Consider the following 25,282-nt stretch of genomic DNA (forward strand, 5'->3'; position numbering starts at 1 on the left):
AGCCGCGGGCGGACATGGCGGGGCAGATGGCTGTGCTGGGTGAGGCGGTGGTGCGGCTGGGCTGCGGGGTTTTGGGGGGTTTTGCTTCCGCTCTCGCGTATTTCTGACACCGGTGTGTCACCCCGGGCTGGCCCTCCATGGTGGCAGGAGCTTCCCGTGCTCGCTGTGTTATGCTGTGTGCAGTTCTGGGCTCCTCTGTACAGGAGAGACGTGGGACTCCTCGAGCGGGTCCAGCGGAGGGCAGCAAAGATGAGGAGGGGACTGGGCCTTTTAGAAGCAAAGGCTAAGGGGGCTGGGGCTGTTAGGCCTCGAGAAAAGAGGGGACCTCATCAATGTATTCTTCCCATTCCCATCAATGTATTCCTCTCAGTGTCTGCAGGGAAAGGTCAGAGCAGGGACCAGGCTCTGCTCGGTGATGCCGAGCAATGGGACAGGGGCAGGAATTGACTCACAGGAAGTTTCACCTGAACATGAGGAAGAAATTCTTCACTGTGCAGTGACCAAAACTTGGAACAGATCACCCAGAGAGGGTGTGGAGTCTCCCTCACTGGAGATATCCCAGAAGTGTCTGGGATGACCCTGCTTGAGCAGGGAGGTGGGACCAGATGATCCCCTGTGGTCCTTTCCAGCCTGACCCATTGTGGGATTCTGTCAAAGCCAGAGTGCACAGTGGCACATTGCTCAGAAATATCTGGGAAGGTTTTGCAGCCCAGAGCAAGCCAGAGCTTTCCAACCAGTCTGTTTGAAGCACTAAAATGGCCACCCTTCCCTGCTGGGAAAAAAAAAGAGGTCACCCACTCTTTGAAATTTAACTTTATTCTTGTTGAGATTTTGTTTGTTGGGGCTTTTTTTTGGTAATCATCTGAGGCATTACTTGATGCTAGAATTTGGGGTTTCATGTGTTTGCTGATTATAAGTAAAATTAAAATCAACAACAAACTCTTCTGCACATAAACTGGTCTATCCCTTGGGTTTCAAGGTACAGGAAAGATTCAGAGGTGTGGGAATATGCTTTTTTGGGATCTATGGCTGAAGCAGAATGAGGTACTATGGGTTTCTCTCCCCTTATTTTTAGACTTTTGGTGAAGCTGGAGGTGTTAGAATTGGGGGTTTGTCATTTCACTGTAATTTTGGGTGGCCCCATTAACTCAGTGTCCTTTTGGGGTCATTCACAGGCAGCTCCTGCACAAGTACTAATTAGCTTGTGTTATTGCAGTAACACAGAAACAGAATTATTACAGTGTGGTGATATTTTTGGCTTGGCTGTCTCTTGGCCTTTTTTTTCTTAATCAGTTTAATATTTAATGCCTTAAATTCTTGACTCCTAGCCGCTCTCTGTTGAGCAGGAAATTAACAACTAATTAGGCAGCTAACGAGGCTCCGGGGTGTGAAATAAAGCAGCGTGTCACATGGAGTCACTTGTGTAGGTTGGCAGAGCTGATGGCCTAACCCTGCTGTTCCCAACTCCGTGTTTCAGGCTCTGCTGTGCTGGCCCTGCTCTTAGCCAGCTACCTGGCACAGCAGTACCTGCCCATGCCCACGCCCAGGGTGATCGGGATCGACCTGGGCACCACCTACTGCTCCGTGGGCGTGTTCCTGCCGGGCAGCGGCGCTGTGAGGGTCATCCTGGACGAGAGCGGCCACAGCAGCATCCCCAGCGTGGTCTCCTTCACGGACGCGGGCGTGCACGTGGGATACCAGGGCCTGGAGCTGGCTGATGCCAACCCCCAGAACACCATCTATGATGCCAAGAGGTTCATCGGGAAAGTCTTCACTCCGGAAGAGCTGCAGAGTGAAAGCAGCAGGTATCCCTTTAAGGTAAGCAGCCACCACCTGCAGTTCGCTCCAGGCAGTAAGGAATGTCCTGCAGGATGCAATCCAGGCTGGGCATGGAGATCCAGAGCAGCCCTGGGGGTGCTGGTGGGTGAGAGGCTGGCCATGCCCTGGCCATTGGGAGCCCCGAGGCCCCCGTGTGCTGGGCTCACCCAGAGCCCCGTGGGCAGCAGGGCAGGGAGGGGATTCTGCCCCTCTGCCCCCTCTGCTGAGAGCCCACCTGCAGGGCTGCATCCAGCTCTGGGCTCCCAGCACAGCAAGGACAGGGACCTGCTGCAGCCAGGCCAGAGGAGGCACCAAGGGGATCAGAGGGATGGAGCAGCTCTGCTGGGAGGAAAGGCTGAGAGAACTGGGATTGTTCAGCCTGGAAAAAGCAGAACAATCTGGGGTGACCTGACTGGGTGTCGGGGTCTCTAACTTGTCAAAGTGATCCTGAGAAATGTTAAAAAGTCTTTTCCCAGCCTGGCACGTGAAGAAGGAGTCAGGGCTCTTCATTTCTTGGTCTCAAGGTTGTTTATTGTTCCTTATCTATAAAATTATTTCTCCTGCCCTGCCGAGGTCTGTCCAGCAGGACAGTTCCAGGCACTCTGCCTGCCCCTGGGCCCTGTTATGTCTTTATACTAAAAACTACGTATACAATGTTTACAATTGCTTTCCCATACCTATCACCTATGTTAGACAGTGAGCTTCTACTCTAAACCAATCTAAAACTGCCAACATCACACCAGAAGATGGAGGCCAAGAAGAAGAAGAAAGGCAGGACACCCCCAGATCCCTCCATCTTGCCCCCTGAACCCCCATTCTAAAAAACCCCAAAATCTACTTTTCCACCTCGTGATAAATTCACTATTATTCTACTTTATTTATTGTGGCTGGCAGATCTTCATCTAAGGTTGGTAATTGCTCCACGAGTCATAATCAAAACCACAGGGGCATCTTGGGGTCTGTGCCAAGATCTCTGAGCCCCCTGGCAGAAGTCTTGGCTGCTCAGGACAGCCAGAGGGATGTCCTAAGTCCTGACAACTGGGGCCTACCACTACCTGAAGGGAGCTCACAAGAAAGATGGAGGGGGACTTCTGACAAGAGGATGGAGTGAAAGGACAAGGGGGAATGGCTTTAAGCTGAGAGAGAGTAGCTTTAGATTAGAGATTAGGAAAAACATTCCTTACTGTGGGGGTGGTGAAGCCCTGGCAGAGGTTTCCCAGAGAAGTTGCAGACACTCCATCCTCTGAAGTGTTCAAGGCCAGGTTGGATAGGGCTCCAAGCAACCTTGTCTAGTGGAAGGTGTCTCTGCCCCTGGCAGGGGGTTGGAAGGAGATGAGCTGTAAGGTCCCTCCAACCTGATTCTATGACACCTGAAATGTGGTTGATCATCTTGTCAGACCTTGAGTCATATGGCCCAGTCTGATGTGCCTGAAAACCATCAGAGGTATCCAGAGAGCAGAAGGAAATGGTTATTGTGTACCTCTGCATTAGAGCTCATAATGATTTTCCAGAGGACCCTGTGTTTCCCTACTGAGAAATGTGTTTCTGGGTAACCTTCCAGTCCCATCTCTGAAAGGATAAATTTAAACTTGAAATGCTAACTGTGCTCTCCTGAAACTTTACTTCTCCCTAAAATTGTAAAATAAAAACACAAACAAAAATCAACAAACCTCCCCACCCCCCAAAAAAAACCCCAAAAAAACCAAAACCCAGAAAAGTTTTAAAGCCACATCTTCTCTGTCCCAGTGTGTTTTTTCCTTCAGTACTTTACTACTTACTTGACCAGCAGCAGAACTTGAAAGTTGCTTTAAAGAAAAACTAACCTGCATTATATGAGCATGGTGCAGAATTGGTTGAAAAACAAAAAAAAATTGTGTACTGCAAGTGGTCTTTGAAGACTTTTTAATTTTTAATATTGTTAAGAGAAGCTGTTTCAGTACCAAGCTGTTTGTTTCCTTTCAGAAACCTGAAAAGTAACTTAATGATTAAAAAACCATCCCTTCTGTCTTTGAATGGGGTGTTGGAAGTTGACTCCACAGTTTCTAGGTCTTAACTTTTTTTAATGTATTTTACTAGGGCATAGTAGGTGTCATTTGTTTGGATATACTTTCACCCCTTAAGTGGCATGTTTTGTATAATCCTCCTAATCAAGAAATAAAAGTGGCCCAGAAATGACAAAAGCACATTTAAACTTTTCCTGAAAGACATGCAAATCTCTTTTTCCTGAGACTACATGCAAATAAAATATTTGGTGGGAACGGGGTGGGGGAACACAGGAGGAATTCTCACTTGGGGGTTGTGTTGCTTTATCCTTCTAGATTGTCAACAAGAATGGATTAGCTGAATTTTCTGTGACAACTAATGAAACCTTTCACATCACTCCAGAGCGCATTGGCTCTCAGCTGCTGCTGAAACTGAAGAAAATGGCAGAAGCCAACCTTGGCATGTCCATTTCCAAGGCAGTCATCTCCGTGCCTGCAGAGTTTGATGAAAGGCAGAGGAATTCTACCATTAAGGCAGCTAACCTTGCAGGTGATGTCTCTCTATTCCATAGTTTTTCTTGGAGAGCTTGAGGTCTGTTTCACTAACAGTAAGGTCTTTGTGGAGGATATAGAAACAGTGAATCAGTGACAGAGAAGCTTAGAATGGATTTATTGTGAGGAACAGCTCAGAGTACCAACAGGTGCAGCTGGCTAATGCAGACATAGATGGCTGGAAGTAAGTTTTACTTCAGGGAAAACAGTCTTTTTTATAATCTCCAAATAGGGAGACTGTATAGAGCACCCTTGGACAATCATTTAAACAGGAATAGAATGCATGGAATAAATCTCCTTAGCAAGATTCCTCTGGAAGCAGTGTGTTTGGGCACATTATGGTTTGTGATTTTGCCCTGATGCTGAAGCAGTACTATTTTAGGATTAAGTAAGGGAGTTCATTTGTTATGATTACTTAGTAAACTACTTCCTTTAGATCTGACACTTAACTTGAGTGTGTTTAAGAAAGCCCCAACAAGTAATGGCAAATGTCGTTCTGATGTAAGAACTGCAGTTTGCTGAGGTGTACCTGAGTGTTTATTGTTGTCTCTGCTCCTCATAGGGCTCAGTGTTTTGCGAGTAATCAACGAGCCCACAGCTGCTGCTATGGCTTATGGGCTGCACAAAGCTGATGTGTTTAATGTCCTGGTGGTGGATTTGGGTGGAGGAACTTTGGACGTGTCTCTGTTGAACAAGATGGGAGGGATGTTCATCACACGAGCCATGGCAGGTGAGAAAAATGCTTTTGTTTCTCAAGGAGTGGGAGGCAAGGTGCACCTGAAGTCACTGTTGGAGGGACTTTTAAAACTTACCAGCCATGTCACAGAGTGTTTTCCCAATGCACTCTCAGCTGATTTTCATGCAAATTTAGGTTTGTGGCTGGTTTCAGCAATTAAGACCACAGAGTCATAGGTTTTGGCTGTAAGTTGTGGTTTCATTTTATCCGTGTCTGTTAACTTTTGTGCCCACTAATAAAGTGCTGGTGCATGTTACACTTACTGTGACCAAATTGGGGGCTTGGGATTATTTCAAATCTTTCTGTCACCTTTGCCCAAACTGCGAATATTGGCAGATCACTGACCAGTGCTTTGGTGCCTCCTTGCCAGTTTGGTGCCAGTTGAGCTGAGCAGGGTTTAGGAATGCACGGGCTGTTAACCCAGAAGTTTTGGGATTGGTGTGTGAATGGTTCAGCCCCTGGCACAGAGCTCTGGCAGCAGTGTTTGGTCACACTAGTGAAGAGACAGCCATGCTTCAGCTGGCCTGCATGCACACAGCTCTGAGGTGCAGTGCCAGCTGCCTGTGTTGCCTTCAGCAAGCAAGTTCTGATGTGACCTGCTGCTCACTCCAGTTAGAGTGGAACAGCAAGAAAGATTCAGCAGCTTCACTCTGATTTAGTTAGAGGTCCACTAAATGAGTTACTGTTTTTAGTCAAAACAAAACTGTGGAAATTATTATTCATCATGTGTGCCGTGGACAACCATTTTGTCTATTGTCACAGCTCTGTGAGCTCATGTGCTTGTGGTCCTTCTGTGATTGTTCTTGCCCTTGAGCACCATCTCCCAGTGAAAGAGAGGCAGTGTGCTGCTTTCTGGGGCTTTGAAGGTGCTCTCTCTGATGCCTTCTCTTCTGATCTTTCAGGTAACAACAAACTGGGAGGACAGGATTTCAATCAGAGGTTGATGGTGTATTTGTATGATCAGCTCCGTCAGAGGTACGGCTCTCTGCCCACACAGAAGGAGGAGATTCACCGCCTCAGACAGGCCGTGGAAGCTGTTAAATTAAACCTGACTGTCCATGAGGCAGCTACACTGAGGGTGCTGCTGACTCTGCCAGCAAATGAGCTGACAAGAGAACTTGCAAAAAGCCAGGTAAAAACCAACAGTGCCTCACAAAATGCAGAAGGCCTGAAAAATCTTGGAGACACTTCCAAAGTAGAGAGCAACTTTGTGGAAGTCGTGTTTGAAACAGAAGTCTCTCGGAAGCTGTTTGAGATGTTAAATAAGGACCTTTTTGAGAAGATTCTCGTGCCCATTGAACAGGTGTTGCAGGAAGGGCACCTGCACAAGGCAGAAGTGGATGAAATTGTGTTAGTCGGAGGCTCCACACGGATTCCCAAAATACGTGAAGTTATTCGAGACTTCTTTGGAAAGAAACCCAACACCTCTGTGGATCCTGACCTGGCAGTTGTGACAGGTGTAGCCATCCAAGCAGGAATTCTTGCTGGATCCTGGCCTCTCCAAGTCAGTGCTATAGAAATCCCCAACAAACATTTACGGAAGACTAATTTTAACTGAAAAGAAGCTCTTCTCAATTGCATTCCAGCCCTCCAAAAGGATCCATACTTATCTGACTGGCAGTGGAGCCTAATCTTAGCTTCATTCTATTCAATTTTCACCTGTTCCCATTAGGTGTTACTGGACACCTAACCTGTGCTAAAGCTTGATGTTACTTTAAAGGTACAAACGAGTTCTGGAGTGTGCTGTGTTTACTTGGAGAGGGGATATTGGATGAAAATGCCAGTGATGACACACCCACATTTTCTTGCTAAATTTTATTAGCAAATCCTGGAGCGGTGTGTATTTGAAGTATCAAGGGAGTGTGACCAAAGGTTTGACATGATGTAGTACTGAGGTATTCCTGGGTCCAGAGTATTTGCTTGGAAGGACTGTGAAGCAGCGTTGATGCACAGAGCACTGGCAGTGTTCAGCTTACACTTATTTATTAGATTGAGCCATTTGAGCATTTAAGCAGCTTTCCTAAAGGCATCTTGCAGCTTAAATGAGACTGAGGCATTCACTTGGTTCTTCTGCTGTTCATAACAGCATAATGGTATGCTGAGGCTCCATGGCAAATTGTCCCATTATTAGGAAACCTTACTGAAAATGTAACTCTTGCCAGTGCAGTTTCTTGGTCTCCAAGGGCTTCATTCCTGACCTGGCTGTGATGGTTAAACACAGGTGCTGCTGTTTTACCACTGATGTTCTCCACAGAGAACGAGGGTATATTGCCAAATATTCATACCTGCCCCTGCCTTATTTTAAAACTACAGTGATTTTATGTATCTTGAAGCCACACCTGCCTGTTTTCCCTTGAATTTGACCACCACGAATTTCATCATTCTGCATTTACAAGTGTGTGACATCTTGAAGCACCCCAAGCCATACTGACCTCGTGGAGAGACTGTGGGACAGAAGGGATGGCCTGGATGAAGTGTAATTCCTGTAGCCTTAGTAAATGAAAATTGACCCAACTACTTTGTGCTTTTTAGTTCTTATGTGGTTTAAGTTTTTTCATATCCCTACTCTAAATGGAACAGAGATTGTAGCTGTCCTATTGGGAAAGGAACAGTGTTGTGTGTAATTGGGGGTTTGAGGTGGCACTTTTTAGGACTCTCTTTTAGGCAAATAGATCACTATCCAGATACCTTGAAAATGTGTTGTGAGGAGAACAAAGTCACTGATCTGAAAAAGAACCAAACTGGTGACAGTTCTCTTTGGAGGGATTAAGCAATAATCAAGCACCAGCTGAATTCTGTTATCTGCTTGGAACTTCCTACCAAAAAAAACACGTCCTTCAGCTAAGACTGGTTTCAGCATCCATCAGCCCAGTCTTCATCAAGTAAGCTCCAGTAACAGGTAGTTTTAAGGATTTTCTTGTCTTCTCCAGAATAATTTTGTATTAACCTTGCTAAGATAAAGTGTGGGGCTTAGATTTATTGTTTTAACCTATGACTATATTAAAATAGGCTTATTACTCTCCTGGCAGCAGGCCTGATTTATGGCACTGCCATAAATCAGTTGTGCTGATTCAGCTGTTTGCATAGCTATTGTCTAAATGCATCTTTGAGGTAATCCAATTAAAAACCTCTTAAATTGAATCATAGTTGCACACAGCCATTCCATCAGCATTGTTTAACTTGACAAAGGATTCCCAAAGTACTGCTGACATCTGCTTAATTTTCCTGCATTGAAAACGAGGAATTTTTTTTTCATTTGAGGATTCTTTCCTTACTTTGTGCCTCTTTGAAAGTGACCCCAGCTAAGTATGGAACTTCCAGTAAGTAAAACTCCTGCAGTGAAAGAAGTGCCTCTTCAGTGACACCATGGATGAACGCAGTACAGTCCTCAGTTGCTGCTGGGGGCCTTTGCTTTGCTTTGTAAATGTGTGTGTTCAACATCTGTACCAACTCTTTAGAGTCATTGTGGCCTTTCCTTCTGCCCTGCTGTAAGTTCATCTCAAAATCCACTGGAGGTACAGTAGGGCTTTGGTCTTCATGTCTTTAATGCACTGTGTAAAGCAAGCAGACCTATATAGAAACAGAACCACATCACAGAGAAGTTAAGCTATTAAAAGCTTTTGCAGTTTTGGGACAAGTTAGGTAGGAGCTGTTAAAACTCTCAAAGCAAATAAATGAAGTACTTTTTTTCTTTCACATCCTCCTTCACCCTGGGGGAGTTAAATCTCCTTCAGCGTTAATCTGGGAACTGGAAGGGAAGGGCAGGTTGTTTACTTGTAAAAACTAAATCCACAAGAGGGTATTTATTCAGAGATCTATACAGGTTGGAGTTTTTAGTAGAGAAGTTACTATACACTGGATATCACAATGCATCCTTATTTATTAAATTTTCTGAATTATTTATTTTCTTTCTTTTAATACTGTATTTTGGCACAGACAATTGAATTTTAAAGATGAGTCCACTGCACTAAGTGGATATTTCCAGGTGTGCACATGGGCTGCTTACCAAAAGTCTCTCTGTAAAAAAGGTGATACTTGAAGGCTGAAATCTTTCTGTAATCCTTATGATTGCCTGTGGTGGTAGGTGTGTAACCAATTTCTCTAGCTAAGGCTTTTTGGCGAGTTGAAATTCTAAAAGCATCAAGAGGCCTCAACAATTGTGTGTTCCCTAATTGTTTCCCAGTGCAGATGATGAAATGCATTTTATAAATAACATTTTAGATTTTTTTAATAAAAGCAATTTCTACCCCTTGGATCTGTCTTTTTTCACTTTCTCAAGGAAATTCTGTCTTCCTCAAATTCCTTTGAAGTGTAGAAGATGAGGTTGTGTCAGCTGTGAGAGAGTTTGTACATCTGCCTTGTCTTGGGGAGCTGTAGAGTCTGCAGAGCCTGAACAATTACAGTGTTTCATCAATGTTTCAAAGCTGGCAAAAAGCAGAAGTTACAGTCAAATATGAGGGGTACAGCTCACTGAAAGAGAAGGAATGGCTTTGCTGACACTAGTCCAGCATTTTCTTTTCTCTCAGGCTTTGCCATTGTTCAGTCTGCAGCTCTCTCAGCTGCATTCTGAAAGTAACTGGAAGTGAAAGGTTATGTCGGCCGGGCAGTAAGCATGGAAAGCTCTCCCCACAAATTAAAGTAAATAAAGTGCACTGATGCCTCTCCTCAGACTGTTTTCTCTAGACCTTGCAAAAGGGATTGGTTCCTGAGGTATTGATGGCTACCTCCCCTAGCCTATGTGCCCAAAACTTTGTCTTGGGCAAGAAATTAAGATTGTACTTGGCACACCAGGTGTCAGCATTAAACTAATTTAACAGGGCTGTACCCAGGAACTTTATTCCATTTTTTGTTTTTTTTTAAGCAGTTGATGGGGGATCTTAAGAGAAGACTGATTACATGCCAGTATTAAATTTCAAGAGCTTCAGGAACTGCAGTGAAAATGGAAATAACTATTTATGTGGCCTACAGAAGCAGATACACTTAGCTGTCACTTCAAGTGAGTGTACATAACCTGAACTGCTTCTGTAATTAGTATGGTAGTTTACATTAATATTTACCAGCAAAGAGGCAGCTCCACCTGACTGCATTTTTTGGGATTCTTTCACAATGAGATTTTGTAATGCTCAGTTAGATATGTGAGATGTGGTTTTCAGTTTTACAGAAATCACAAACGGAAAACTGACTTAACGGGGCACATTTATTGCCTCAAGAACTACCTAAGTGTACATGGGGGGGATGTGTATGTCTTAAAAATTAGCCCCAAGTGGCATCTGTCTCTGTGTCCATACAACAAGCAGTTTTGTTTAGTTCAAGTTAAAATCAGCATGTCAACAGCAAGATTTATTTTTCAATCAGTCTTTACTAATGCAAAAGTTTTAGCATATGCCATGAAAATCCATCCCTGCTTCATTCTGTTGTCCCAGTGCCAATATGATAAAACAAGTGATTTGTATAAAATCTGAATTTTAAGAAACCTGAGCAATATATACAGATTGTAGCTGCAGTAAATAGCAGTGCTGCAAGGGGCTCTTGAGTAAGTCAGTTGTTTTACATGGAATATAAAATACTGCACCTGTATATATGGAATGCCAGAGATCCTTTGAGCATTCCTTCAGAATTCACTTACTAGTTTTCTTTATCTTCTTATCCCAGCCTCTGCAACCATTTCAGAAAAGGCATTTTTTCACTGTAACAAAGTCTGTGGTGTATCATATTCTAGAATCCTTCATGCATCCAGAACAAGCACTCTACAATACAAGAGCAGAAAGATTACAGAAGAAAAATCAGCTCTACAGCCACATTTTCCAGTCCTCGTACAGATATCTCTGGATTATGGTAACGTATTTCAAGGAAGTAATTTATTTTTCAAATGGCTTATCAAAACTAACCTCTCTGAATCCATGACTGTGTGTAACCTGCAGTTAACACTGTGCAGTTGTGAAACTCTCTTTTTATGGTGTACTGCACAAAGTTATCTCTGTTTCCATGTCAACAGAAGCTGTCACCTCATCTAGAACCAGATTTTTGTCTTCTGTAGCAAAGCATGGGCCAGACAGACCAGCTGTCTCTGCCCAACACTGTTAAAAATACGTTTGAGAAGGGCAAGTCGGGCACATGGAGGAAAAGAAGCACAAGATAAAGCTGAGATTACTGTGGAGCATGTCTGTGGAGCACTTCTTTTCTAACAATACTTTATGCTTCTGAAGACTACTAAAAATATGTTCATCCTGCTTTGGAATTTTATTTCTTCTTGCTCAGCATATCAATAGTAGTTAAGGTAGGACTCTTCAACACCCATGGCTGAACTTTGAATCTTAAAAGAGTCTTCAGTTTTATATTCACATTATAGTGGGCACTAGGAATGAGCCAGATTGAATGCTGAACCACTTTTTAATAATGTTGAGTGTAACAGTTTGGATACTTCTATATGTTAGCTGTAGTATGCACCTTCCAGAAATGTCCTCCTGAAAATGATCTGTCTGAAAAATTCAGGTCGATACTCAGTACACTATTTAAGGCCTGTCCCTTTGCTGCTGAAAGCTTCAATATTTGTCTCCTCAGTTTAGAGTTCTTTTATTTCAAGTGTCACTCTCCTTGCATAACTATGGGTTAATGTTTCAAAGTTAAAACTGTGTTGTTTTGCCTAAACAAATAGAACAAAAGAATAAGCTCTCTGGACTTTGGTGGGTTTTGAATTTGTTGGGGTTTGTTTTGGTTCATTGGTTTTTTTGTTGGTTTTTTTGGGTTTTATTCCTGTTTTGATTTTTTTTTTTTTTTATATTTAAATAAATGAGCACTTTTCTACCCAAATTTAATGAGGTGCTGCAAGAGTTGCAACACCATGCCCCCCTTTTTTACACTTGCTTGTATGCTTGAGCTGAAAATAGACTACTCCCTTGGCTTCTCATACAGCACAGGCCATCAGAATTTATACCACTGTGACCAGTTGGTCACATCAAAAAAACTTGCACTACCAGAATAGTTCTACTAAGAATGACAGGAGATGTGTCATTTCTATCCTGATACCTTCTGAAGTAAATTCTCTGGAAGGATCACATAGTTTTACAGTACTGGAAAATAACAGCATTAGCACTTGCTTGATTATGTACCTGAGATTTTCACCACCTTCTGAAATCTCATGGGGGAGCTTCTTTGGCAGTGACTGGACAAAATCCTTTAAGTCACATAATTCCAGCACCTCCCACAGTTCAAGATCAGAGTGTTTTCCAAGTGGATCCAGATTTGACTGCAGTATCCCAGAAAACAAGATGGGGTCCCAAATAGCAGCAGAATGTGACTGCACTATTCCAACATGATCCTAAAATGGGCTGTCATAAATCCTTACATTAATAGAAGGAACTGAGACAAATAATCTTGGGAATGGATCTTTGCAAGGGAAATTTTAAGTTTGAAGCTGGTGAATGGAGGACAAAAATTGTGGGCAGTCCCTGTGAGCTCAGTTCCTCATTAAGGTGAATCATAAAGGGCAAGAGATTTCTTGTGCATTCTCTGTGCAATGGTTTGGTGGCTGACTAAAGACCTGCCCAGCACCTGGCAACAGCCACAGCACATGAATGATTATTAAGGTTTGTGGTGCTCTTGAGACTACATTCATGAGCACTGTTAAGAAAAATGAAAAGGCTATGACTCTAAGTTAAATATCCTTAATTTCCTGTAGGAAAGGTGACATGTTGAACAGCGAGAACACCTGTAGAGATTTATAGACTGAACTAATGCTCCTAGAGATGGTGAACAGACACCTTGACTGAGTGCAGTCACAGTGGCTGTGTCCCAACAGGCATAAGAGGCCAACAACAGTCAGTAACAAGTTATATGCAAACAGAACAGTGACAATTTTGAGGGAGCTCAGTGACCAAACAGGACAGTTGAAAGGGTAGCAGAGCTTGTGCCTGTTCTTCATTTAAACTTCATGTTATTTGCACTAGAACAACATAAGTAATTTTCTAATCTGTACTTCAATGTGATCCTTAAAAGCTGTGTGTATGAGGTGCATTTGGCTGATCTGAAGAAGTTACATGCACACTGTCAGCTTTGGTATTCGCCATGCCCTTGTTTCTGTCCCAGATTTTTACCTTCATCCACTCTCTGACCTATGCAGTTCAACACTCCAGACTGCACCTACTCCTCACAAGCTTCAGTCTCCCTTTTTCCACCTTTCAGTTCTATTCTGAACCCAGCCTGTAAGGTCACTGCATTGTTGGGTTCCTCTCAGTTCAGTTGTGTGGATGTGAAACCAACATACTCCATCCACAGCAAGTCAGACTCGCAACTGCAGTTGAGAAAATACTGTGTAATTACATACTTAAAATAATTAAAATTTTGATCAAAACCTTTTGTAAGTTATTACTTTAAACTCAGTAAAGAGATGTAAGAAACTAAAAACTGCAACTTGCAAAGGAAGACATTTTATGAAAACAAATGTCCAGTGTTTTCCTATCAGTGATACTTATGCCACCAGCAGCAACTTCCCCTCTATTGCTAGTGTGTATGTTCCACTGATCAGAGGAAGAGCTGCAAGCAAGAAACACTTTAAAATCTTCTTATAAATCATCAAAAAATACATGCATTTGATGCTAAGCAAAAAAGAATACTATAAAATCAGGCAATTTTTTCCTGCTTAACATACTTTGGTTCCCACAGTGAAGCAGCCCATGAACTGAACTCCTTGGATGTGGCACATTCACTGGATTTCTTTTGTTAGAGGGAATCCAGAAGATGGGCTCCAGGCACACATATTCCAGCCAGCTGCTAATGGGCATTCAAGCTTAGACCATGTTTGCACAGCAAAGCAGGGGGGCACAGCCTTCAGCACTTGGGGCTGCTCTGGCATTGCATCAGTTAAGAAGTGGCTCAGGGCTTTTTAATACCTACTTTTTAATACCTATTTTTTGTGTTTCAGCAGCCCTTTCTGTTGCAGACTCCTGCCCAGCTGACCCTCTTCCTTTGAAGAACTCACTACATTGGAAAAAAACCAGAAAAATATTTTCAATAATATACCATGAGTAGATACTTACAGCACAAGAAGCCAAAAGTGAAAATGTTTTATTTTTTCAGCTTATAATTATGATTCTGTAGCAAAATTTAGAATGCTCTAAATTTTCCAGCAATTCTTTCACTCATTTCCAGGAATAGAAGAAGGAATATATTGAGAAGCTGGTATGAAAAGTAAAAATACTAAGCAAACACAGTATACAAATTTTGTCACCTTCCACTGGGTTTGTCTCCTCACTTGTATGCTCTGAACTGAAGACTTGAACAAGCTCAGAAAAATTACCTCTCCTTGAAAGGAGTTCTTGGTAGGTTCCTATTTGACTTATTCCTCCCTCTTTCATCACTATTATTAGATCAGTGTGAGGTAAGAGGGTGAGGTTATGGGTCACCAATGTAAAAATCTGCAACACAATGGTTTCTATATTCATTTAATATAAACATATACTAAAAGCAGCCATTCTGTTATGATAGCTGGAATGTTATAATGGAATTCTCCTGTGATTTTGCTCATGCATTTGTCTACCTTATTATTATCATTGTTCTTCTTATTATTATTATTTATTGCCTACTTTGCTACACCAGTCTTTTAATTGTAATTAATTAATTAATTGTAATGTCAAACTATAAGCTTATAGCTACTTGCTATTGCTTGTACTTGCCTGTTTCTTAATGTTTAATGTTTTTTCACCTGTTTCCTGCTCAAGAATGACTTAGAATAGGTTTAAAGAAAAGAATTAGATGCTCCAGCTTTTAATACACTACATGAATTTTGATAGTCTCAATATTAAAATCTGCTTACAAGTCTACCATCACTGGAGTTCTTGTTTCTGCCAGATACTTATAAGCCATGGAGTGGGTAAATTAAGAACAGGAAGAAGGGAGAGAGAAAAAAGACAATAGTGAAGTCAGTAATGCTGACCCAATAGTAGGTATTTCATGTTAATGCATGTGTTTTGCAGGCAGCAGTGGGAATAATCTGTACTAACTTATATCATTGAGATTTTGACAAATCTTACCTTCCCACATTAATGGTTTTAAATGGGAGAATTTATTCCTCCAGATTCCACTTTCCCATAGGAACTTCTTTATTCAACAAGAACCCGTTCATTCTGTAACCTGTACTGCTTTTTGTTTAACCTCTTTATTCAGAATAATTGTCATCAACCTGTTAGGTAAGAGAAGAGCTTTTGTGGAATGACTGTACAAAGCAGTTTGTACAATTTGAAAGGAAGCCATTGAGGTTGCCTTGATTTTTAGGAGATCTGAAAGGTTAGCTTCAATTAGCTTCTCAAAAAGATGGTTTCCAACATGTACATCTACAGCAGGAGAGGGTCATCCAGGAGATACAAGTCAGCCTTGCTGTGCACAGCTCTAGCAAGGCTCACTCTCTGCTTCTGCCCTCCACTTACATTGACACCCTAAGGAAAGAAAGCCAAAACAATCCACATTTAAATAGGAAACACTAAAGGCCTGTGTATTATACTCAGTCTTGACAAAAATTGGGTTCTGCTGATTATTCTCACTCCAAATTGGGCAAATTCCAGGTTAAACTAAAAACTTTTGTAAAACTAAAAAAATATATTTTATTTACAATTATACAGGCATTTTTATACTATAGAGAAAAGGGCAGATAGAAAATTCTATAAGAAAAAAGCCATTTCCAAAGTTTTTAAGAGTTCAGAACTTGAACAGAATTTAAGTTCAAAGTAAGTAACCAAAGCAAGGAGATGGGCAGGATGTACTTGGCTGAGCACTGATTAGTCATCAGTGTTAATTATCAAACAGATAATCATAAAACCATAGAATCCATAAATTACATTACTGTTTAATTTCTGACACCTCAGATTCTCACCCTTTCTCCAGTGTCTGTTTGGTCTCCATTCAGTAACTGTTCCAAATCTGGCAGTAAAGCACAAGACTCTAAAACAAGTTCTTAGCATGGCCCGTTTAGAATGGAACCAAAGGGAATATTTTCCTGTAAACTGTCATTTCAAATCCAGGCCTGCTGAGAAACATATGCCACAGAACCCTAAAAACATTGGAAACAATTTTATTTGGGCTTTCTCAACATATAAAACAGCATTTAAAAATAAATTTGAAATTCCATCTTTGCCTCAAAGTAACACCAATAATTCCTTCCAAAACCTGAGCACTATTAAAATTTGTCATCAATGATTTGAATATTGTTAAAATTTTTATTAAGTCAGGTAATAAAAACAATCTGCAGAATATTGCACTATAACAGCTTTCCTATAAAAAAACACATATGACTTTGAATAAAACTGACAGAGCTGGGACATATATGGAGCAAAGTCTTCCAGGGAAAGATCACAGTGACAAACTGTGATATTACACTGCATATAGATATTACATCCATTGTAATGCCTATATGCAGGAGACTGGGTCTTATTAGACATCAAAACACAGTTTGATGGCCTGTATTTTTATATAAAATATGGAATGTGTCAGCTTTAGAATTTAAGATTACATGATAGGAACAAAGTGCTTTTAAATATTTTCTTATATTAACCTACATGCCCTCTGAAAATCTGTTCATTAGTTCTGCTTAACTGGGGTACTGGGAATATTTCTCTGTCTGCTCTGGGTGCCCTGACCCCTAGGGGAACACTGACTTTGACCCTCATTCAGGGAGAAAATTTCCCAGACTTCAAGATAGACTGGAATTCACAAAAGTGTGAAATCCATTATAGAGAGCAGTGTAGGTGTATCACTTGGGGAGAAATTTAGGTTTTGGGATTTTTAGTATGTTGTAGATGGAAGCAAGGTGGAGGGCACAGGGTGTCACCTGGGGTTTTTTCTTCATTCTTCTTCTTCCTTCTTCTTCATGGGTTTGGGTGGCATTTTGTAATTGGGCAGAAAAGTCCTCATTGTGGGCTTCTAGGGATCAGTTATTGGGTTAAAAGGCAAAATAATCCAGGTGTCAGTTCTTAATTGGATAGTTTAGTCATAAAAGACCTTGTAACAAGAGATAGTTGGCCATTTTGTGCTTCTAACGAAAAGATGACAAACTCACAGTAGTGAGACTGTTTTACTGATAAGAAATAATAAACATTGGGTCTGAACATGAACTGCCATTTCAAGTGCCTTCAACCCAGACCCAGAGAAACTGATAAAAACCAAAACTGATAAAAAAATTATTAAAAAGATGATTAATCCAGTTATCCAGTATTAGCTTTTTCTTGACTTCCTGTGGTTCTGGCCATGCTCTCTTTGTCTCCTTTTGTTATTTTTGATACTCCGTGTGTCATTGTCACAACTCTGCCATTTTCTCATTCTTTCAGGCAGTCTTTCCTCCACCTGGTGCCCTTCACATTCACTTGGATGTGTCAGGGCCAACTCAGAAGAGCTCTGTGCAATCTTAACATTTGCACCTTGATTCTGGTGAGGACAAAACTATAAATTTGAAGGCACTGGCGGAGGGAGGCACCTGCTGGTAAGACCTGATGGAGTCTTTATTGTGTACTGTCATGCTAAAAAATGGTACCTCTAGAGAAACAGACACTGGAGTTGTTAACACTGGGAAAGTTCGGAATAGTTTAACTTTGCATGCATTATGGCTTTAAAAATTGAGAGACTGTCAAACTATAACATAACACAGAATGTTTGAAAATAGAGGTGATCTACTTTATTCCAACATCTAGTATAGCTGGAAAAATAAACATGTCAGAGAAGAGTGACATGTGAGGGGGGTGCATGCTCTGTGGCTGTGCTGGAGGAGATGGAGAGGGGGACAGAGCAAAGAGTGGCAACAGTGGGCACAGGTCCAACATGTTGCAGTGATCACATGACACTTCAGCGTTTTAAGGCACTTAAGTCAGTTTTTCTTTCCTGGGTTCCCCTTCTGACAGGAGGAAAGGGTTGATGTTGGCAAGCCTCGCAGTGGAAGCATGCATGGCACAGGAACAAAGCCCTGGGAAGAATTGTGTGTGCCACAGGGTATTTGCTTCTCCTCTGAGTGACACTGAAAGTGAACAGCAAATAACCACTGGGAAACCACATAATTATGTGAAAATTGGGCTAAGAAACTGCACTCCCCAAATGTTGCCCTCATCAGCATGGTAAAGCATTGCAATACTTACTGACAAAACACACGTAAGCAATATTGTTATGTTGTTCACTTCTCAATAAAGATTACTGGAGTATGGTTGCTATCTTTAAAGATGGAGTTACACCTGCAGTATAGCCCACAGCTGCCTGGTTGCTACAAACAGGTTTCAATCATGTCTACATATTCAGCATTCCAAGTATATTTTTAAAGTGTAATTTTACAAAGGAGCGCATTTTCACAAGTCATCCTGATGACAACAATGTGACAAATAATCATTAAAGAATTTATTTCCCAAAGCATAAATGGTGTGCATTGCCTCAGTGCCCATATTTTCTAAAGGAGAGGATTAGTCACCAACTTGTCAAGCCTATTAGGAAGGGATTATCAATTTACAGGAATTGCAAGCACCAGTGTAGAAGACAGTAAGTCTCACATTTCTTCCAACAAGTCCATTTTTTTGTTTGCAATCTTTAGATAACTTATTTTCATAGTTAAACATAGGGCATTGCAAAAGCCTGATGGGATTTTCTCTTGCCTGGAAGGGATCAGTGCTCTTAAGCTTAGTGGTTAGAGAGGAATTTTTCTGTAGAAGAGGCTTGAGAGGGAAGAGGAATGAGAGTTGTTCTGAGAATGGGATTTCCCAACACCACGGAATCCCTGTGGGCAGAGAGGAGATTAGAAGGGGAAATACCATTTGCATATGACCACAGATCAAGGCTTGTGTAAGAATTCCATCTTCATCTTGAGAAACCACACTGTAATTTTTTTTTTAGATACTATTTTACCCAAAACTTCTGGGGATAAATTCAATTGTACTAGTGCCATTCTTTTATTGATAAACCACAGCAATCTTGTACTGTAGTAAAATTAAATGTTTATATCTTTTTTCAGCTTGAATACTTAGCCAGCAGTGTGTGGGGTCCCCTAAAATTATCAGGGTTTATTCAGCAGGTGGTGACTCTGGCAGTCCTGAGCACTTTGGGGGTCAAAGTCCTGAAAAGACAGTGCCAGCATCCTCCACTGGTTTGCATAAGGCACTTTTGAAGCAGATACCTCTGCTTTTCAGTGTGAGGAGGAGTGAATCCTTGTGGGAAAAGCACAAGTCCTAATGAGTGGACATAAAAACAGTGCAGCAAAGCAGGATGGGAAATAGCTGAACTTTGGAGATTGTGAGAGTGTACCTGGAATTCAGTCTCACCAGGAAGGATTTACCTGGCAGGGAGATGTCAGGAGAACCTACAGTATAACCAGTAACAGGAGTTGGGATTTCTGAATTTCTCAGAAGCACAAGTGCCACTGTTGGTGAGCACAGTTCCCTTGTCACACGACAGAGACATGAATTCACCCCAGTTCAACATCCTGATTAACACCACAAAACTTTCTGGGCATTCATTTGGTAAGGGAGTCCTTCCCCAGCACTGGTTTCAGAGGGCTTTGAAACCATTTCATGGGGGTTTATATCAACATTGCTGTGAGCTGGGCTTATTTCAGTTTTCAGTTCAAGGGAAACTTAAAAATGTCCTTTCTTTTCCCTGTTTCTGTGTAAAAGAAAAAATGTTAGTTTATTCACAGCTAGTGGCATTAGGTACATGTAAAAGTACATATATAAGATTTTCCTCTACGTTCAGGGGATTGGCTTTTGTATAAACCCAAGAAATGCTTTACTGGGGCTGTTAGCAATTTGGTTTTAGTGGTGTTGATCTCTCCATGCTTTAACTTGTTTATGAATGGGTACTGTATACAGAGTGCATGCTGAGGCTCCCTGACTGGAGGTTTCTTGGGGGCACTAAGATTTTTTTGTAACAATAATCTAGACTAAAAAGTTGTGAGAGGAAAGAGCCAGACTGACACTCTGCCATTACTTGTTCCAAGCAATATGTGATGTCAGCAAAGCTGTGCTCTTATAGTAGTGGTTGGGCAAAGTGTCAAAGATTTGAGATGACAGGGAAGTACAAAGGAATTCAAGAGCTGCCATAGTGAACTTTACTCCAAACAAAGTGACATATTCGAGAAATGGGAGCAAAAATTAAATAAAGGTCATTTGTTGAGATGAGTTGATTTTCATAACAGCAGACCTGCTGCATCTTTTGCTCCTTGTGACTTCATTCAAAGCAAAAAAGACACCTTTGGTGACACCTCCTAAAGGCTGTCTGCTGCAAAACTTGTGCAGCACAGCTTTGGTGAGCTGCTCAGATCCATAAAGCTGAAGACACTGATCACTCAAAATTAAGTAATGAAACACATTAACACACACTAACACACACACACACACGCACACACATACATGTACACCCTTAACTGTAGTGGAAAGAAACAAAGGAAACTAGACCTATGTTTAGAAGTGCTGTAAAGAATACTCCATGCAAAAAACATTCCTAAGGTACATTTGCATCCTATTTGAATGGTTGTGGTATGGTTTTCTTTCTCCTGCACTGGAAATAATCGGGCCAGAGATGTAGGCAAGCTGAGTATCCACACTTCACACATGAATAATGCAGGGCTTATCTGCCTCTGCCTCACCTCAAACTTTAAAAATCTGTAGTCTGCACTCCTGTATTTACCCAGTGAAGTAATGTGTAAATAAATGAGCTTCATAAAAATAAGTATTTCTTGATTTGTTTCACAGCTGGGATACAGAGGGAATGAGGTTAAAAAGCACACAGCAAATCAATATCTGGGTGAGGTATGTGAGACTCTAAGCTCCACCTCTTTGCCAGAGAAACTTTTGCATACCCTCTCAGAATTTAGATTAGAGAATGAATCCTGGGAAAAGCTCAGATGATAATTTTATGGAAAAATGATCTCTGGATACACAGTTCTCAGAACTGTTTTCAATTTCTTACAGGGAGATCCTACCATCAGCAGAATGACTTTTTGTTCTAAGCTCCTTTTGCCCATCTCAGTGCTCCTACTTGCAGTTCAGTTTAACGGAACTGCAGTTCAGTTAAAACCCCCACACTGAGGGTCTTTAATAGCATGCACCACTAGATACCCCACTTCCTAAACTCCTCACATGCAGGAGTTGCCAGCAATACGTGACATCACTTGCTTACGTGTAAATCTGCTGATAGACAGAGAGGGAAATAGATTAGAAATCAGTCCCAACCCTCACAGCCCAGTAACCACCCCATCTACTGAAGTCACTCAATAGGAGGAGTCAGAAGTGCAGAAGCTTGGCCACAGCTTCATTTTCTGCTTCCTACTTGCTTCATTGGTGTCATTCAGTTGTGTTACACATCTGGCATAAGGAAACACTCAATTTGCCATTTGTTTGTGGATATTACACATCACTTTTTCTCCACTTCCACATGCTGAAATTGTGTTTCTTCCTCTGTTTGATATACTGGGTGAGACCAGGTAAGAACCATTAGCTTGCTTGTAATGTGGAATCTTTGCTTTAATCAAACATTTAAAAAAATGAATATTCCTTCATTTAAATTGGCCACAAGATTAACATAAAATCTTATTAATTATGCCTAAGGGAACAGATGATTAGTAAAAAGAATTCAATAACTTTGAAACTGAGACATAAGTTTTTTGTTTTAAAGTAAATAGAACCAAGCCTGATACTTTATCTGTGCTTGTACTTTGCCCAGAGACCTGCTCAGGTATGTGCACTTTGTACAAAGTAGACGTAATCATGAAATAGTCTTAATATACTCATGTGAATTTATTGGTTGTTGCTGATGTGATAGGTGCTTAGATTTTCAAGTTACAAGTCACATTTTTAAATAGTTACAAAAAAGACTGTAAACTTAAGATTTTTCCCTTTTCAACCACACAAGGTAATTAAAATGCTTACAAATGTGCACAAGAATGTTACAATTATACATTAACTTGCTTAAAATGCATGCTTAACAGCCCAATGCCTACGTGTGTGTTTTGATTGCACAGAAAAGAGTGAGTACTTCAACAAGAGAGCACAAAGGGCAGCTGGGTATTGCTTCCAATGCTCAATGAGAAACAGGAGATTGAAAAACTTCCCCCTATGACTCCTTGCTAAACAATTCAAAATATTAAATCTATAAACCTATTTGTATTACTTATCTAATTCCACAGTAAAAACATCATCATTTCGCTTTTATTCTCTAGTTACTTTTGAAATAATAACTTCTTTCATTTCACAGCCAAGAGCAAACAAGTTGCTTCTCTTTGACATTTGCCAGCTAGAAAATAGGTTTGGCAGTTAAAATAATTTCCTTATGATAGATTTCTCACTCCCATGGAACAGACTGTGTCTGGTTTATCTCACTGTTATTCCACTGGTTTTAGAAGAAGTTTACCAATCAAATGATTTTAAAAAATTCAAAATATTTAAAGGGATACAGAGCAATATCTTACCATGAATCTTTTATATTTTAGATATGAAGGAGTGAATTTTAAGGATCAGTGGTTAAACTTGGATTTAAAGACCAGATCAGGCAAAATGAGAGTTTTATGTTGTACCTTTGAGACTATAATCAAGTGACTGGTTTTTGTTTTCACTTTGTAGGTGAAGTTAGCGTAATGTAATTTATATTCTAGTTTTATCATAATATACAAAGATATGAAAACCAGAAATCAAACGTGACACATATTGTCAACATCTCAGGATCATGTCACATGCAGGACATTTTACCAGGATCTTGATTGTTATATTTATAAAATTCAAGTCCACTTCAGCTGAACAGTTTTCAGTTTCAGAACTTCTTGGATAAGACCAAGTGATGAAATGAGTTGCCTTCCTGTATCACTTGTTAGTTAATAACCTGGCTAGTAATCTCAGTTAAAGTTATTTATATTATTACGTGTTTAAATGATAAAAACAATGGTATTTATTTTTCAATATAATTCAGTATTTTTCTCCATGTAATAATTGTGCTTACTGTCATAACATCATGATAGACAAGAAACTTTTGTCTGGTTGGTTTGCAGCAGGGAGTTTCAGCTTATTTTTAACACTGTGTAACTTTAAGCCTGCTCTTGTTTGGACTATATCCATTATTTTTTTGTGATGTCCAGCCCAGAGGTGACCAATCTAGTCCTTGTAGATACATGGTTTGGCATTAGAGGTGATTGGTCTAGTTCCCTAAATTAGTGAATTAGTGTCTTTAGTGCCTTTACTGAATCTTTACTGCACCTTGAATGCCATAATTCACAGTGTTCAGCTTTGCTTAGACCTGACCTGTAGTATTGAACACGTATTTCAGATACCCTGTAAGCCACCCACGCTTGCCTTTGGCAGCTTTAAGACAGGCTGCAGGCTTGCTGTCCATCTCAGATGTGGTGGATTTGGTTCTGCCTGTGAGCTGTTCTCTGGGAAAAGGAGAAGGGCTGGAACTGCTTCTCTTATGCCTCAAAAAATCAGAGAAATTCAGGTTACTTTTTAAATATTATTTTTAAGGAACTAAGAAGACACTCTTCTCACTTTTGCTTTCTTGAAAGTGACTTGTTTTGCAAAGGTTTTAATGATGGAAGAGTTGAAAAGGTGCCATCAAGTAACAGAGAGACAAAAGTATTGTGTAAAGTAATGTAACGCACTGGAAGTCCAGAGATGGGCCAAAAACCTTGACCAGAAAACAACTAACACCATAGCAAAGGTGAAGAGGCCATTGCAGAAAAACTGACAGGTGTTGGTGTTCTGCCCAGAATCCTGAAGTGGTTTATCCATACAATGGGACCTCAGCAGCCAAAAGATATCTTTGAAGTGTGAACTTTGGATGTTGATAACCAGGCAGGGGAGAAATTTAATCTTTTTAGACTCTTTTGAAAATCTCCATCGTCTTGTTGAGCAGCTAAACCTGGTTACACCCTCACTGTCCAAGTAGAGACAGAAATGCTAAATCCTGCTGTTTGTCTTGTGCCATTAAGTATATTGACCTTAATTCTTATTTTTTCAAACTCAGAGCAAGATTCTTTGGTTTTTCTGCCTTTGTTTCTTGGTAATGGTGCCATTATGGTGATCCAAAGTTAGAAAAGGGTTCTGGATCATTCCTGTTTTGTCAGGCAGCTATTTCTTATTGCTAGATCAAACAAATAAGGTCTAAGTATTGGCAGCACAGCCACTCTGGCCCAAAGAGGAAGAAACAACCACAAAAGCCTTCCTGTTTATACAGCACACACTTCTTGTGAAAAAATTCTGAGAACCTGCCTTTGATGGTGAAGTAAAAGATCTTATCAAGACTGGCTACTAATTAGCAGTTATAAGGAGAAAATACACTGTTCAGGAAAAATTGGGATAATTTCACATTTGAAGGGTTGAGAGGAGCCTTGGTGATATATATATATAATGGTGGTATATATATAATAGTGGTGTCTGCAGAGTCATTGGTTAAATTGTGGTTCCTTGTTTAAATGCGTGTTTTGACACCTCTTTCCAAAGGTCAAGAGTAAAGAAAATGGAAGTTCTCCACTTTCAGCAGAAAAAAGATATGGAAAGAAAAGTGAAGAAGTGGTATTTCAGGTAGCCCAACTCATCAAATGACTGTCTTAACATTTTCATCTTTTTCAGATGAGGCAAAAATATGTCCTGAATTTACAGACCTTAACCTAGGTGATGCCTTGACTGGAACAGAACTCTATGTTCAGCTACTCCTGTACACAAGGGAAAATCCAGATTGTGCTGAGAGACTCATTGAACTCAATGTTACTGCATCTAAGTACCTGAATACAACCAAGAAAATTGTCTTTGTTATTCACGGCTTCCGGCCAACAGGATCTCCTCCAGCATGGCTGGGTGACATGAAGAAGCTTTTACTGTCTTCAGAGGATATTAATCTCATTATAGTTGATTGGAATCGTGGTGCTACCACTGTGAATTACGTAACTGCTGTGAAAAACTGCAGAAAAGTTGCAGAAATACTGAAGAATTATGTTGACCAGATGCTGGTAAGGCAGAGCATTGCATCTGTTTTGAATAAGTATGAAGAGCATGGTTTGATTGGGAATGGATATTTAAAATATATCTATAGAGAAGTCCAGTGAACAATATCAAATCACATTTCTTTATAGAGGTATTACTAACTTGCAGTTATTATTGCATATATTATCTTCACCGAAGTTCTTAATTCCTTTCACTGAAATGTGCCTGAAAGTGCATCTGATTTCTTGAACCAGCTGGAAGTTTTAGGTCTT

General features: G+C 40.7%; 2 protein-coding genes across 2 annotated transcripts in view; both read left to right on the forward strand.

Moving 5' to 3' along the window:
• The first annotated feature begins 6 nt into the window (after positions 1-6).
• On the forward strand, positions 7-9,343 carry HSPA13 (heat shock protein family A (Hsp70) member 13). The gene is made up of 5 exons (XM_005427005.2): positions 7-39; positions 1,478-1,818; positions 4,137-4,350; positions 4,915-5,082; positions 5,991-9,343. Exons 1-5 carry the CDS (start codon positions 15-17, stop codon positions 6,644-6,646), a joined length of 1,404 nt encoding a protein of 467 aa, XP_005427062.1. The 5' UTR covers positions 7-14; the 3' UTR covers positions 6,647-9,343.
• Positions 9,344-21,477: 12,134 nt separating this feature from the next.
• The window catches only part of LIPI (lipase I), a 15,945-nt gene continuing 12,140 nt past the window's right edge, over positions 21,478-25,282 (forward strand). Inside the window, exons 1-2 of the mRNA XM_031061932.1 lie at positions 21,478-21,526; positions 24,660-25,036. Of these exons, the coding sequence (XP_030917792.1) occupies positions 21,478-21,526; positions 24,660-25,036 (426 nt within the window). The remainder of the gene's footprint in view (positions 21,527-24,659; positions 25,037-25,282) is intronic.

This window comes from Geospiza fortis, unplaced genomic scaffold, assembly GCF_000277835.1.
Source record: "Geospiza fortis unplaced genomic scaffold, GeoFor_1.0 scaffold24, whole genome shotgun sequence".
NCBI classification, from domain to species: domain Eukaryota; kingdom Metazoa; phylum Chordata; class Aves; order Passeriformes; family Thraupidae; genus Geospiza; species Geospiza fortis.